Below are 14,746 nucleotides of genomic sequence, written 5' to 3'. Positions count from 1 at the left end.
TTTCACTTGAAAAAGACACTGACTTAGTATCTTTTATTTTTTCATTAGGTTGATAACTTCTCCATCAGAATTATGGCACTGAAGAGTGAGGCAATGGCTGTCTGGCCAACGTATGGTAGGTTAAGTTTGATGAAAAGAATTCAGGAGGGAAAGTCATGGCTGCCTCTCTTTGCATCCTCATTTGGTCTTCCTCCTGCCCAGGTACTCACCTCCTGCCCAGTCCAGCCTCTGGTTTCAGAGTTTTGACTGCAGGCTGCTCAGGGCTCTGAGAGCGATTCATGCTTCTCCCATCCTGGCCCTGCACTGGCTGTTCTTTGTTTCTTCTTCCCACGGTTGCCCCTCCTCCATCTAAAAATCCCCTACTCACCCCTCAAAATCTCATTTATAGGTCGCTTCCTAACGAGAAGCCTTCTTTGACCCAATGCAATCAGGTAAACACATATTCACTCCCCAACAGGTCTGAAGTTTGAATTAGTCAAGGTGATTACGTTCTAGAGATTTTACAGTATTGTACCTATAGTGATCAATTTATCATACACTTAAAACCTCGCCAAGAGGGCAAATCTCATGCTAAGTATTCTTTCCACTTTAAAAAGAAGAATATTTTAGTACTGCAACTTTCTCATTCTTCCATAATAGATTTCTATACAGTTTATCAAGTGTGTTATTCAGTTTAGACAGGCGCATTCACTCATGCAGACAGAGGGTCTTTGACGTTTCTTAATCCCCAGCATACAATCAGGCATTTTCATTTATGTCTTAACTCTATTTTTTTTAATTACACTAACATTTTTAATGCAAACACCAAAACATTTCAGGCATGCAGCAAATGCCTCAAATGAAGGCTTGCTTCGGTCAATGTTTCCTCCTTTCTTCATTTCTGAAAATAGTTAAGTTTGTATTTTCAGTATTGGTTGAGGAAACCATATCAAACAAAAGGAGCTTGGTTTTATCGAGGAGGCGAGAAGGAATAATTCACTGCCTTTTGTGAGACCCTTATAGTCTCTTTTGTTGAATTCCAGGTGTCATTACGTTAGTCTGACATAATGAACCCATAACATGCACAATGAAAATGATGCTCTAATTCAACAGTGAGGCTGCCTGCCCTGTATTCTTACAGGGGCCAGCAAGCACCTAAACCGCACCTGTTACCTCCCTTAGCGGTCCTTTTATTAAGAAGTCCAGATTTAGTCAAGGACACTGATCTATCGCCGGATTTGGGACACTTGAAGAGAGGAGACTAACGGCCCGGTGCTTACCGCGTGCCAAGCACAGTCCTTTGTCATTCGTGTCTTACTCTCATGACAACTCCATAGGTCGGATACCATAAACCCATTTTCCAGATGGTGGGTCAGAGGTTTAGAGAAGTGAACCAGCTAAGGTCATGTTGAATAGTGAAGCTGGAATTTAAACTCAGGATTGTTTGTGTCCAAAGCCCATGCTGTTGCTCCTCTAAATGCAAAGGCCTCTCAGAATCACTCATGTGCCAAAAACCATTGTAATACAACCTCTATGATGAGAGGGAAAGAGTAAAAAATGTTTTGGTGCCAGAACTTTAAGGTTCTTTAAACGCGAAAGAAGTTCAGGTAGCAGCAAAATAAAGAGGTAACTGCCTCTCAGTATTGATATTTATGTGCTTACGGAACTTCAAATGTTAGAATGTTTGTCCTGCAGTAAGAAGGAAGTAAAGCGGCCAATCCCCACATGTAGGTTACAAAGAAAAGGGCCAATGAAAGAACTGTCTTGTGCATTCTCAGTGTGTCTTCTCCACAGCAAATAGGCATTTGCTTGATCTCTGTCCTTTCTTATGATCAAATGCTTTTTTCCTGTTGGTACCTGCCTTCTCCCTACCACTGAGGGGTGTTGTCAGGGTGATGGAAAACACTGGTTTATAAAAACACTGGAGACAATCTATAAACTGGCTCTGAGCTAGGCAAAGTGTGCAAATATTTAAATGCAAGATGTGCTTTCTTGTCATTAGTCAACAGATTTAACTTTGCAACAACACCCTGCCAAGAAGAGTCGATTCCTTAAGCAGTTGGCACCAGTGTTATTTTGGAGAAAGATAGAGGTTTTCCCAAATGGCAATGAAAAAGTTACTTATTTATTTATTAATTAAAACTCTGCTTTCTAGTAGAATGACTCCAAATTTAGCTTTTTTCTCTCCTCCCACCAAATGATCTAGCAGTGCCAAATCCTATTCTACCCCCAAGAAGTTCTGACCTCATTACCACTGAGTGACATTCCATCTAGATTTCTGTGGAAGACATGGGCTCCACATTCTACACAACCAGAGCCTCAGGAATGCTAGTGGCCATGGGCTTCAATTAAGAAAAGGAGACCCTGGCTTCAAACTGTGGACCCAATAGCATCGACCATGTGGTATTGGTAAATGAACTGAGTTTCTCTAAGCCTCAGTTTCTACTCTTAAAAAATAACATTAATATCTGCCCTACCTCTTTCACAGGGCTGGTGCTAATCTTAAATGCGATGATGTGGTAGATCATGTGGCAATGGTCTCAATCACCCGGCATCCGTGCCACGTTGGAATGTCACGTTGAAGCTCCCCAAGAGATGGATCCGTTTCCCCACCCCTTATATCTGGACTGGCCTTGAGATTTTCTCAGCAGAAGTAATATTAATGCCAATGTAATGTCAGCTACTGTCAGAGAAGGGCCAGGGTAGTATCTAGGAGGCTGAGAGACCCGTGGAGCAGAAAGGCATTGAGATTGGGGCCATTCTACATTCTAGATCAACCAGCCCCCAGCCCACACAGATGCATAAGTGAGCCGTCAAGAACAGAAAAATGGCCCACTTGAGCCCAACCCTAAATCACCCATGTGCACAATTACAGTTTTAAGCCACTTAGTTTTGGGCTTGTTTTTACGTAGCAAAAGCTAATTGAACAGGTTGTATATAAGAGGGCATGTTATTAACCAGAAATGCAGTGAGTTACAGTCAGCTTTGTCATTGTGTCAGTGATAAAAAAGGTGATACTCACGGGTGGTTGTCACTCTCTTCAGGCCTGGGCCCCGAGTATTGTTTTTCACGATGTGCAGAGATATCTCATATTCCTGTCCAGGGGCTAGGCCAGTTTGCCGGTACGTGGTCTCTGGCCTCCTTAGGCTTTTGGTGATCTCTTCCTCATCTTCTTTATTCTGAAAGATAGGAGGAGTCCCTTAGGAAGGCCTAGAAGAGGTGCCAGCCTCTTCATTTATGTGATGATTCATTTCACATTCATCCCTTCCTCTTTTATTCTCTCCTCTATGCCCTAAGCCAGTGGTTCTCAACCTGTGGGTCGTGACCCCTTTGGCGGTCGAATGACCCTTTCACAGGGGTCGCCTAAGACCATCCTGCATATCAGATATTTACATTACGATTCATAACAGTAGCAACATTACAGTTATGAAGTAGCAACGAAAATAATTTTATGGTTGGGTCACAACATGAGGAACTATATTTAAAGGGCCAGAAGGTTGAGGACCACTGGTCTAGGCCCTCAGTCCCAAGTTCCATGCTTATTGACTTACTAAACTCATTTAAAAGTGTGTGTGGAAACATAAAAGGGCCAATCAGAGCCCTGTCCCCCACCAGAAGCCAAAGAACGAGAGTTGATATGAAGGTCTGCGGAGGCCTCTGACCATCTCCTAGACCAGTGGTCGGCAAACTGCAGCTCGCGAGCCACATGCGGCTCTTTGACCCCTTGAGTGTGGCTCTTCCACAAAATACCGACTTCTGCGCATGGGCCACGAAATTTCAGTCGCACTGTACGTGTGCGCCCGCACATGGTATTTTGTGGAAGAGCCACACTCAAGGGGCCAAAGAGCCGCATGTGGCTTGTGAGCCGCAGTTTGCCAACCACTGTCTTAGACCCTTGCACGCCCACTGCTTTGAGCTCCCTACCATATTCCGGAAGATGATCTCCCATGTTTCAAAAGCGATGTCCAGAGGATCCCACTCCACTTCCACAGATGTCTCCTTGATGGACTTGAATTTGAGGCCTTCAGGTGCAGGCAAGTCTGTCAGGAAGACCATGGAGAGGAGGTGAGGATGGCGACATTGTGGTGGAGGCCACAAAGCCCTGTTCTCCTGAATCCGGGGGCGGGCATTTGAGCTGGGGTCTACTTAAAGGTTCTTCTGGGATGCTGTCTACTGCACGGCAGCATGAAAATTAATGTTAGGACCAACCATATGGCTAAATCTGGGCAATTTCATGTGCTTAAACCTGATATGTGCACAGGCTTTGGAATCAGACAGACTTGGGCTAGAATTTCAGCTCTGCAGTTACACATGCTGTGTACATGGGAAAGTTGCACAAAATGCCCCAAGCCCCAGTGTCTTCACTTGGGAGAAGAACATGCCCCTTGGGATGTTTTGGGACCGAGTGGGATATTGCATGTAGACTGCGAGGCATGGTTCCTGACATGCAGCACAAGTTTAATATGGCAGCCAATGTTGTTATGACTAAGCAAAAAAATAAAATTACAACTTTCTAACCTAACTTACTTTTCAGGTAGGAAGAAAATTATACTGATGTTAGATTCTTAAAGGAATAACTTGAACTTCTAGTGTTCCTACTTTTAAATATATATATATATATAGTGAGTTTCACAGGAATATAGTATGGAATAGAGTGGTTAAGAGCATAAATCTTCAACTGGACTGCCAGGATTCAAATCCCATCTCCACCACTTATTAACTGTGATTTGGGATGAGATGCTTAAACGTTAGGAGTCTCAGTTTCCTCATCTGTAAAATGGGTTAACAATAGCTCCTATCTTACAAGATTATTGTGAGTTAGTATATGATGAGTTTCTTTTTGTTTTTGTTTTTTTTTTAAAGAATTTCTTACTGAAATTTAGAGAGAGAGGAAGGGAGAGGGTGAGAGAGAACATTGATGTGAGCAAAACATTGATTGGCTGCCTCCTGCATACCTCCTACCTGGATTGAGCCTGAAACCCTGGCATGTGTTCTGACTAGGAATCAAAACTGGCAACCTTCTGATGCATGGGATGATGCCCAACCTACTGAGCAACACCAGCCAGGACAATGGGGAATTTCTTTAAGAAAATATTTAGGGGGCTTCACTGGATTCCAGGGTCTTAATTGGTATAACTCTGTAAGGATAGCTATGGAGCTATGGGGCAAAGGCAAGGTGGCGAGGGGTGAGGGGAGGGCAGTTGAGGCTGCCGAGGGCGGCTCTGCTCACTCACAAGTGGCCACCCTTGCGCTGACGGGAATGCTCCTCTTGTTCTCCAGGATGGCGAACACTCGGATAAAGTACTCCACGCCAGGCTCCAGCTCCTGGATGGTGGCGGACGTCTGGTCCCCGGGGACCCGGAACTGTATCTCCAGGCCATCCTCGTGGGTGGGCGTGTACACAATGAGGTACTCTGTGACCCGCATCTCATTCTCCCAGGTCAGGTTCACAGTCTCCTCGGTCACTTCCGTCACAATGAGGTCTTTGGGAGGGGACACTGGGGGGAAAGAGGAAGGACAGCTCGGGTCAGTAATGGGCCCTGTTGAGTCTCCCTTCCACTAGCAGTCACAGAGGTCAGGCTCCATTTTCTAACCTGCAGAACTCATGGGGGGGCCCTTGCAGCCACCTGTCTTTAAAATCTCGGGTGGCTGTCACTGCCTTTAGGCTGTGGTGTCAGGTCTGCAGGGTAGCCTGGAGGGGTCTTTGTGACCCATTTCCTCCACCTCTCCGTTCCTTGGACCCTTGTTCAGAGCCCGGCCATCTGCATGGGAAGGGGCGGTCTGAGCTTAGCTCCCTGCTCTGCACTTCAGATCACACATCCTGTGCACTCAGAAGGTATTCTGAGTGCATCTGGCCCAACTGTTTCACTTTCTAGATGTGAATGAGGTAGAGGGACTTGCCCAGCTTAGCTCATCTCATCCCATTTGGGACTCACATGTCCCTACCAGCCAGCTGTTCTGCCTTGACCACATTAAACCCACAGGCATTTATTTATTCTTATCTATCTACCAATAGTTTTAATCAAGGTAGAAATTCTCCATGGTGACCACTGTAATATGGATGGGTAAGAGAAGTAGAAAGAAGTCCCTCACTAAACATGAGCATTATTGGCTCTTGTGGTGTTTTCACTCAACCAATTGTTTACTGAACACAACTGTACACCATGCCTCGTGTTAACTGCAGGGATAATTCTCCTTTAAGGATCTCACAATCCTTGGGATCAAAGACAATGCAGAGAAGATGACGTAAGAGACGGGCCTGACTCGTGAGTGATCAGCACTTAGTCTTGAGTTGAGTGTGGGTGGAAAACAGTTTGTTTTATATAGTCTTACTGCTCAGTCAATGTAGCTGATTTTTTGCCTCCCTCCAAATAGAGGGATCAAGTTTATTATTGATTTGATGTCAGTGGGAAGTAGGAAAGAAAGTTGATGCTCAATGAAAGGGAGGCTATCATTTCCTCTACTGGGCATGGGTGTTAAACTCAGTGTAGATGAGGTAGGCAGACTCAGATATCAGCTTTGTGATCGATTAGCTATGTGTCCTTGGGACAATTCCATAACGTCTCTGAGGCTCTGAGACTTTAAATAGGTAGCTGCTCAGCAGGTGAATCAGGCCCTTCAAAGAGTTAGTGTGTGTGTTTACTATTCACACACACCAGGTGTACAGTCAGTCACAGCCTCATCTCCCCAGAGGGAGCTCTGGTACTCACCCTCTGAGCAGTCCTCCCCGGTGTAGCCCTCATTGCAGATGCAGCGGCCGGCGATGCACTGCCCCCAGTGACTGCAGTCATTGGGGCAGGAGCGCTGCCCACAGTCCAGGCCCGTGAAGCCCTCATGGCAGACACACTGGCCATCCACGCATCGGCCGCGGCCATTACAGTCGCTGGGACACCTCCGCTCCTTGCAGTCTCTGCCCATGAAGCCTTCGTGACACACGCACTGCCCGTTCACACAGCGACCCTGGCCATGGCAGTCCCCAGGACAGGACAGCTCTGCACAGTCACGGCCGGTGAAGCCGTCCTCACACACGCACCTCCCCTCCACGCAGCGGCCCCGGTGGCTGCAGTCCTTGGGGCACCGCAGATCCCGGCAGTCCTCGCCCGTGTAGCCGTCACTGCAGACACACATGCCGTTCACGCAGCGGCCGTGTTGGTGGCAGTCATTGGGGCAGCTCATCTCGCTGCAGTCGTAGCCCCGGAAGCCCTGCTCGCACACACACTTCCCCTTGATGCAGCGGCCCCGGTTGTGACAGTCGTTGGGGCACCGCAGCTGGCTGCAGTCCTCCCCGGTGTAGCCGTCGTCGCACACACACTGCCCGTTGACGCAGTGGCCATGGCCGCTGCAGCCATTGGGGCATCTGAGCTCACTGCAGTCAGCGCCCGTGAAGCCGTCGTCACACTCACACTGCCCGTCGATGCAGCGGCCGTGGTTGTGACAGTCGGCGGGACACCTCTTCTCACTGCAGTCCACGCCTGCAAAGCCCTCGTCGCACACGCACTGGCCCTCCTCGCACCGGCCCTGGCCGTGGCAGGAGTTGGGGCAGGTGAGCTGCCCACAGTCCTCCCCCGTGAAGCCTTCTTCGCAGTAGCAGGTGCCGTTGACACAGCGGCCCCGGTCGTAACAGTCGTTGGGGCAGATGAGCTCGCTGCAGTCCTCGCCCGTGAAACCCTCGTCGCACACACACTCGTTCTCCACGCAGCGCCCGCGATTGTAGCAGTTGTTGAGGCACAGGGGCTCGTTGCAGTCCTCACCCGCAAAGCCGTCCTGGCACACACACCGGCCGTCCACGCACCTGCCATGCTCCTCGCTGCAGGGCACCGGACACAACTCCTGGCTGCAGTCAGCCCCGGTGTAGCCTTCAAAGCAGACACAGACCCCATTGACGCACTTGCCCTGGTCGTTGCAGTCGCTGGGGCAGGCCAGCTGGCTGCAATCCTCCCCGGTGAAGCCCTCGTCGCAGATGCACTGCCCGTCGAGGCACTGGCCTTGCAGGTGACAGTTGCCTGGACAGTCAGGCTCGGAGCAGTTGGGGCCTTTCCAGCCAGGCTCACAAACGCAGCCGCACCCTTCGGTGCTGAAGTTGCCCCGGCCACTGCAGAAAGGCCTAGTGTCCAGGCGGCCTGCAACGGAGAGATCAGAGGCTCTCAGCTGAGCACAGTTCCTACCCTTGACACCCAGATTCGAATTCTGCCAGAGCACAGCTGCACCCTGGGCCCCATCTGGCTTGAAAACTAGTTGTTTACTGTGTGAAATCAGATGGAACACGTATCTAATTACACGAGGGAGGAATTCTTAGCTTGAACTCTGAAATTTGTAGACTTATATGCAAAGGCTGTGTGTGTTTAGGTTTGTAAGCATGTGTGTCTGTGTGTGTTTCTACCCCTAGGGAGAGGATCTACAGTTTTCACCAAATTTTCACATAGTCCCACAACCCCAATGGTTATGGATCACTGCCATGTGGAATGTGTTATGCTGGGCTCTGTTACTTCTACGTAGTCTAGCCAAGTCAGGCACATAAGAGATTTCTAAGAAATAATAGTTTAGCCGAAACCGGTTTGGCTCAGTGGCTAGAGCGTCTGCCTGCGGACTAAGGGGTCCCAGGTTCGATTCCGATCAAGGGCATGTACCTGGGCTGCGGGCACATCCCCAGTGGGAGATGTGCAGGAGGCGGCTGATCGATGTTTCTCTCCCATCGATGTTTCTAACTCTCTATCTCTCTCCCTTCCTCTCTGTAAAAAATCAATAAAATATATTTTTAAAAAAGAAAAAAAAGAAATAATAGTTTAACGAATCCAATTCTGACTCTTTGACTCAATAGCTGTGCTGCATGTGGGATGGGCTATAGAGTCTTTCTGGAGCCCAGTTTCTTCATCGGTCAAGTGGGACCAATAGACCACTTCCCTGGGGCCCATCAGGGCTAAAGGGGGACATGGAGCCCTGACAGTTATGCTCATCGTGATGTTCTCTTGCAGAGTTTTGTTTGGGTTGACTCAAGTTTGGCGTATGGGTTTACTTGACCAAAACTTGCTAATTTTCCATAACTGAAATGAGAAAGCGAATGAGTGGCTTTCTAATTCTGCAAGGACAACTTGCAATTTGGCTCTGTCCCCATAGGACTCATCGGCCTCTGTCCCTCTTTCCTCTCTTTCCTGGAGGTTGTCGTGGTGAGTGAGCCTGAGGGACATGGGTCAGCGCTGACATGACTTCAGCTCTTTTAAGTCTGTATCATGTCTCAGCTCTGCTTACAGGAGTAACTGGCATGGTCTCCGTGGAACCCAGGGAGAAGCAATGACACTCACTCCACTTTCTCTGCATCTAAATACAGTTGAATTAATATGGTTCATCCCCGTTCTGATGCCAGGAAGGAAGGCAATTTTTTAAAAAGTTGGTTTGAAAAGTGAGACTCTACGCTTGTGCTGTGTAGTACGGTGGCCACTGGCCACCTGTGGCTCTTAGGCACTTGAACTGTGGCTGGTCTGAATTGAGATGGGCTGGAAGTGTCAAATCCAACCAGATTTCGAAGGCTCAGTGTAAAAGAATATAAAATATCCATTAATATTTTTTATATTTATTACAGGCTGAAACATGGATATTTTAGTTCTATTGGGTTAAATAAAATAGATAATTCATATTATCCTTAGCTGCTTCTTTTCATTTCTTTATTTTGACTACTGGGAACTCTAAGGTTATATATATTCTCACATTATATTTCTATTGGCTGGCCTTGCTGCTCTAGATAAGTATTTCAACCCACTTTTTAGAATTAACCCTATTGTGTAACTCCCAGGGAGTTGAGAGATAGAAGATAAACTAATATATGCATAAAGGAAACTTTTTTTTCTTGCCTTAGAATCCTAGAGCACATCTTTAGTACTTTCCACTAAGTCTACTGATTAGGTCTATTCTTAAAATAATTTGTCCAAGTAATTCATGGTAATTTTTCTGAGTGGCAGAAATAGAGATTTTCATCTCTGATTTCAAGCTGTTGAAATTCCTGCAGTTCTATCAACTTTAGGGAATGGAGATGAAGGCATGATTTCAAAGTGGTAACCTTTCTTTAAAAAGGCTGCAGGCTGGTATTACTGGAGGACTGTGAACTCTGGAGACATACAGGCCTGTTCAAAGCTTCCATCCCTTATCACCCTGTGTGTCAGTTGGTTGAGTTCTTTGAGTCTCAGTTCTTAGATCTATAGAATGGACCTTCAGCCTTATATTAAATGGTTGCTGGGAAGGTTACGTTAGATAATGAATTACAGAGCCATGTACATAAAAGGGGCTGAAATCATAGTTGTGATCATTATCATTGTTGCCATTCAATTGGAGCATTTATTCCAATTTTCAGGCTTTGTACTGCCATAGGTGGCCTTGTACCTTTGTAATAACTAACAACCAGGGTGTGGAAGACTGCGTTTTTTATTTTAAACCTTTTCTAAAAACACTGATTTTTAGAAAAAGGGGAAGGGAGGGAGAGAGAGAGAAAAAAAACAGCGATGTGAGAGTGAAACATTGATCAGCTGCCTCCTGCCTGCCCCCTACGGGGGATCGAGTCTGCAACCCGGGCATGCGCTCTGACTGGGAATCGAACTGGTAACCTTTTAGCGCATGGAATGACACCCAACCGAGCCAGGGCTGGAATATTGTGGTTTAAGTCCTAACTTGGTCACTTATTGCAGGACCTGGAGGAATTCCATCATACTTCTGGGCCTCAGTTTCCCTATTTGTGCAATGGGGTAGTAGGGCTATATCATCACCTTTCAGGGTCTGATCTTTGGGTCAGGAGTTTCATAAAGTGTTCATAGGTTTTGAGGTAGAGAATGTGTTCATTTCATGGTCAAATAAATTTTGGAAACAAGTGATTAAAGTGAAATGACTACAAATTCCTCAGAGAAACATTTGTCACTGAGCGCAGAATAGAGAGGGTTACAGTCTCCACATTTATTTGACCATCAAAATCTCTTTGTAATGAATCCCCTGTGAGGCTAGTTTCCCCAGGAACCCACTTTGGAAACAACTGAAGGATCTTGCCACGCTCATCATTTCTCCCACTTGTACCTTCGGCAGGCTGGAGGCAGCAGCCCGCTCCCATGCTGCACTGCTCCCGCAGGGAGGACACCAGGTTCTCCAGCTCCTCCAGTCGGCTCAGGAGCTCCTTGATGTCAGGAGCAGGGGCACACCCACAGGCCCGGCGGGGGATGTTGATGCGGTGTGTGAAGACGATCTGGTTTCCCCCGTCCACGGTGTGCTCCTGGAAGCTTTCACTGGGCTCTGAGGGTGGGGCCAGATCCTTCTCCCCACTGGCTGATTCCAGATCCACAGAGCACTGGGACCCAACAGGCAGCTTGATGTTGTAGACGTGGTTGAACACCACTGGTTGGTTTTCCTCCGGCAGAGTGATGTTCACCCCAGTCTGTCGCTTGTGCCGAATGACTTTCTTGAGGACCCCACCTTCAGCAGTGAGGGCAAGCAAAGCTAGGCAGATGCCCACCAACGGCCCAGTCACGGCCCCCATGGTGGAGGTGGGTTTGGTGGGATGTTTCTGGGGTTCTAAGATCTTAGGGCGTCTTACTCTCAGGTAGAGTTGGGGTCTTGGAAGCACAGAGTTGAATTATCAGTTGTTTCTGACCCACTTGAAGAAATCTTCTTCTACAAGTAAATAAAGAAAAACAACAAGCTTATTAGTATGTTCTTCACATTGAATCCACTGACTCTGCAATTGTAGTGAATGTTTACTTTGTCGCCTATATTTGAGCTCTCCTGGTATTCATTCAGTGTTCACTGAGTGTTGATATACAGTGGTCTCTAAAGGAGTAAAGAGGATCAGATACAAACAGAGGTTGGAGGTGACATGCTACTGTGAGGTAGATCTTCCCATGCTAAGTTGTCTTATTCGTCTGTTTACCTCAGGGGTTCTCAAACTTCTTAAACAGGGGGCCAGTTCACTGTCCCTCAGACCGTTGGAGGGCCGGACTATAGTTTAAAAAAAACTATGAACAAATTCCTATGCACACTGTACATATCTTATTTTGAAGTAAAAAAACAAAACGGGAACAAATACAATATTTGTATTTGCATGTGGCCTGCGGGCCGTAGTTTGAGGACCCCTGATTTACCTGTTACGGCTATTTACCTGTAGGGCAATCACGTGGCAGAGGAAAGGGGAGTTGTCAAAGGCAGTGAGAAATGACTGAGTAAAGAAAGAACACAAGTGAAACTTTAGGTGGTTATACTATTCATTAACATATGCCTTGGGTACATATGAGAATAATCTGTATATGGCATGATGTCATTTATAGTCCTTTTTTCACTAGGAGCTACACCCGAGGGTAAATCAAGAAAATAATTGAGAGCTTTGTTTTTCCACAAATTGACATTTACCTATGCCCATGCTCTTCTTAGTCTTGCATATCCTAAGTTAGTTATTTATGTCAATTAGATGTGATATTTGGGTTGCCTATTCTATAACAGGTTTTCCAATGTATTTTTCAGGACGATCTTATCCCAATGACAAAATGCATCAACATGATCCCTGATCATCCTCTCTTCTATGATGACAGAAGGTCTCTGCAAACCTGGAGAGGGACTGTGGCGGGGAGAGCTGAACCATGAAGCATTTCTGTAGGGCTGAGCAAGGGTTTGGGGACTTTGAAGGTACCAGCTGTGCATAGAATCAAGAACTTCCTATTCATCCCACGTCCTGATTATATTCATATTTGATATTTCACCAATTATCATGTAACATCTAATTAGGACTTCTACTCCCTGGTTAGAACAAAAACAAACAAAACAAAATAAAACAAAGACAGAAAAAGAAAGAAAACCTTCTTCTAAGTATGCTTTTTCATTCCAATTCGTTTCCTAAGTAAGAATTGGTGCATCTGATGTAGGCAAGCCCGCTGAATAAAGATTATTATGAAGAGGAGAACTTGACAATTTCTCTTCTCTCAAACCAGCATAGCCCGTTTGTTTATTGGATAAATATTTATCGATTGTCTACTCTCTAACAATCGCTTTAAATCTCTTTGCCTTCCTTTCTTCCCACCCTCTTCCCATCAATTCTTAGCCGCCCCCCCCCCCCTTTTTTTTAATGAGAAAGGGCCATGGGCCAGTTTGAAATGCTCTTGGACTTTTACCCAACACTTTTGTGTGTGTTGCTAAATGACTTAAATTTCCATCTAAAAAGCCATTAGAGTTGCTGGTTGGGACTCTAAGGCAATGAGTCTAGGGTAATAATGACCAGGCTAAGGGTTGAATGAGGATTTTTCACTGTGTGTGCAGGAGACGTGCGCTGGCAGAGCCAAATGCTGCATTGTTCAGAGGAAGGAAATGGGATTTTTGAGGGCTATTTCCCATTGGCTGACGGCTGTCTAAGGGCAAGTGGATATTTTTGTACTTTGGGAAAGACCAGTTACATCTTCAATGTGGTAGAAACTGCCTCAGCTTTGGACTTAGACACCCCTGGGTTCAAATGCCACTCACTAGCTCTAAGACTTGGGACAAGCTATTATCCTCTATAAATTATGACCTCATTTGTAAAATGGGGGTCACACTTCTTCCTGAGGGAGTTCTAGATTAGCTCAGCGTGGTGCCAGGCCCATAGTAGGCACACATTAAAATACAGTTCCCATTTCCCTGTACTTCTAGGAACAAAGCCTAACACGAGCCCATGCCCATAGCCTCCTTTTGCTTAAGCTTGACCTCCTCATTGAATCTAGTCCTAACCTCAGCAGCAGCTTGAATCTAGATCAAAGAGGAGCTGCAGAAACCACTGAAAGGGGAGGGGGTAAATATGATAATGTATTAGAACTGGACATATTTACACCAGAGAGGCAAAAGATAGAGAGCAAATAATAACCTTTAAGAATGTTACATGCAGACAACTGGTTAATGTCCCCTTGGAGGATAGGCCAAAGGAAAACTGCTGTAGATCGCAGCTTGTGGTCTTTACGTTAGACGTGAAGGATCGCATTCTGACAGGAGGGCTTTTAAAATTTGAGAATGAACAACTTATTTCATAGAGACTCTTTAAAAAGCACAAGCAAATTCTTATCTTATATGAAGTGACCAGGCAATGGAGAGTCTGGAAAATATCTTGTAGGAGGCAGAAGTGTGGAGCTGTGTGTCCATCCTATAGCTGGAAGAACTAACATTGAGAGGAACAGGGTTACCATGCCTAAATCCTGTGGGAGCAGGAGCTGGTTTGTCCTTTGTGGCCCCAAAGGACAGAACAAGTGCTGATGTGTATGTATGTTGATGGTGCAGAGGAGGGTTGGTTACTAAAAGCCACATTTCAGCACAACAGGAGAAACATTTTTCTAGTTGGAAATATCCAGTCGAACGGTCTCCTTTGAGAGTATAGCAAGCTCCAAGTGCTGGAATAGTGGTGAAGAGCACAGGCTTTGTAGACACGCTGTCTTGGGTTTTAGTCAATGTTCAACCACCTCCTCTTCCACGAGTGAGGTATTATCTACCACCGTAAGCCAGAGTCCTGTCATCAGTAAAGTGTGATACAAGTGTCCTCATAGGACTGTTGTGAAAAGTGCGTGAGATAACGTGAGTAATGGGAATGGTATAGTACTTGGCAGCAGCAAGAGCTCAATAAAAGGAAGCTTTGCAGTAAAAAAATATGGGCTTCACTTAACATTTTTTCCAGGATTTTCTTTCTCCCAACTCTTGAAACTTCTTTGGCATATGCGGATTTGTTTTTTTAAGCAAGGATAAGAGTTCTGCAATGAAGTACAGTCTTCTCTTTCTACCCTAGAGGATTTCC

At 46.1% G+C, this 14,746-nt stretch overlaps 1 protein-coding gene across 7 annotated transcripts in view; it reads right to left on the bottom strand.

Moving 5' to 3' along the window:
• Positions 1-11,488, bottom strand: part of TNC (tenascin C) — a gene marked incomplete at its 5' end in the record, with an annotated part of 63,839 nt that extends 52,351 nt beyond the window's left edge. For all 7 annotated transcript variants that reach the window (XM_081103380.1, XM_081103381.1, XM_081103382.1 and 4 more), the window contains 5 exons: positions 3,002-3,158; positions 3,904-4,019; positions 5,214-5,477; positions 6,690-8,099; positions 11,032-11,488. In XM_081103380.1, the coding sequence (XP_080959506.1) occupies positions 3,002-3,158; positions 3,904-4,019; positions 5,214-5,477; positions 6,690-8,099; positions 11,032-11,488 (2,404 nt within the window). The remainder of the gene's footprint in view (positions 1-3,001; positions 3,159-3,903; positions 4,020-5,213; positions 5,478-6,689; positions 8,100-11,031) is intronic.
• Between the last annotated feature and the right edge of the window lie 3,258 nt (positions 11,489-14,746).

The sequence above is a fragment of the Myotis nattereri genome (genome assembly GCF_964212035.1).
Source record: "Myotis nattereri genome assembly, chromosome: 12".
Taxonomy (NCBI): Eukaryota; Metazoa; Chordata; class Mammalia; order Chiroptera; family Vespertilionidae; genus Myotis; species Myotis nattereri.
Note: the sequence above shows the minus strand (reverse complement) of the source record. Positions and strands in the feature narration are given on the sequence as shown.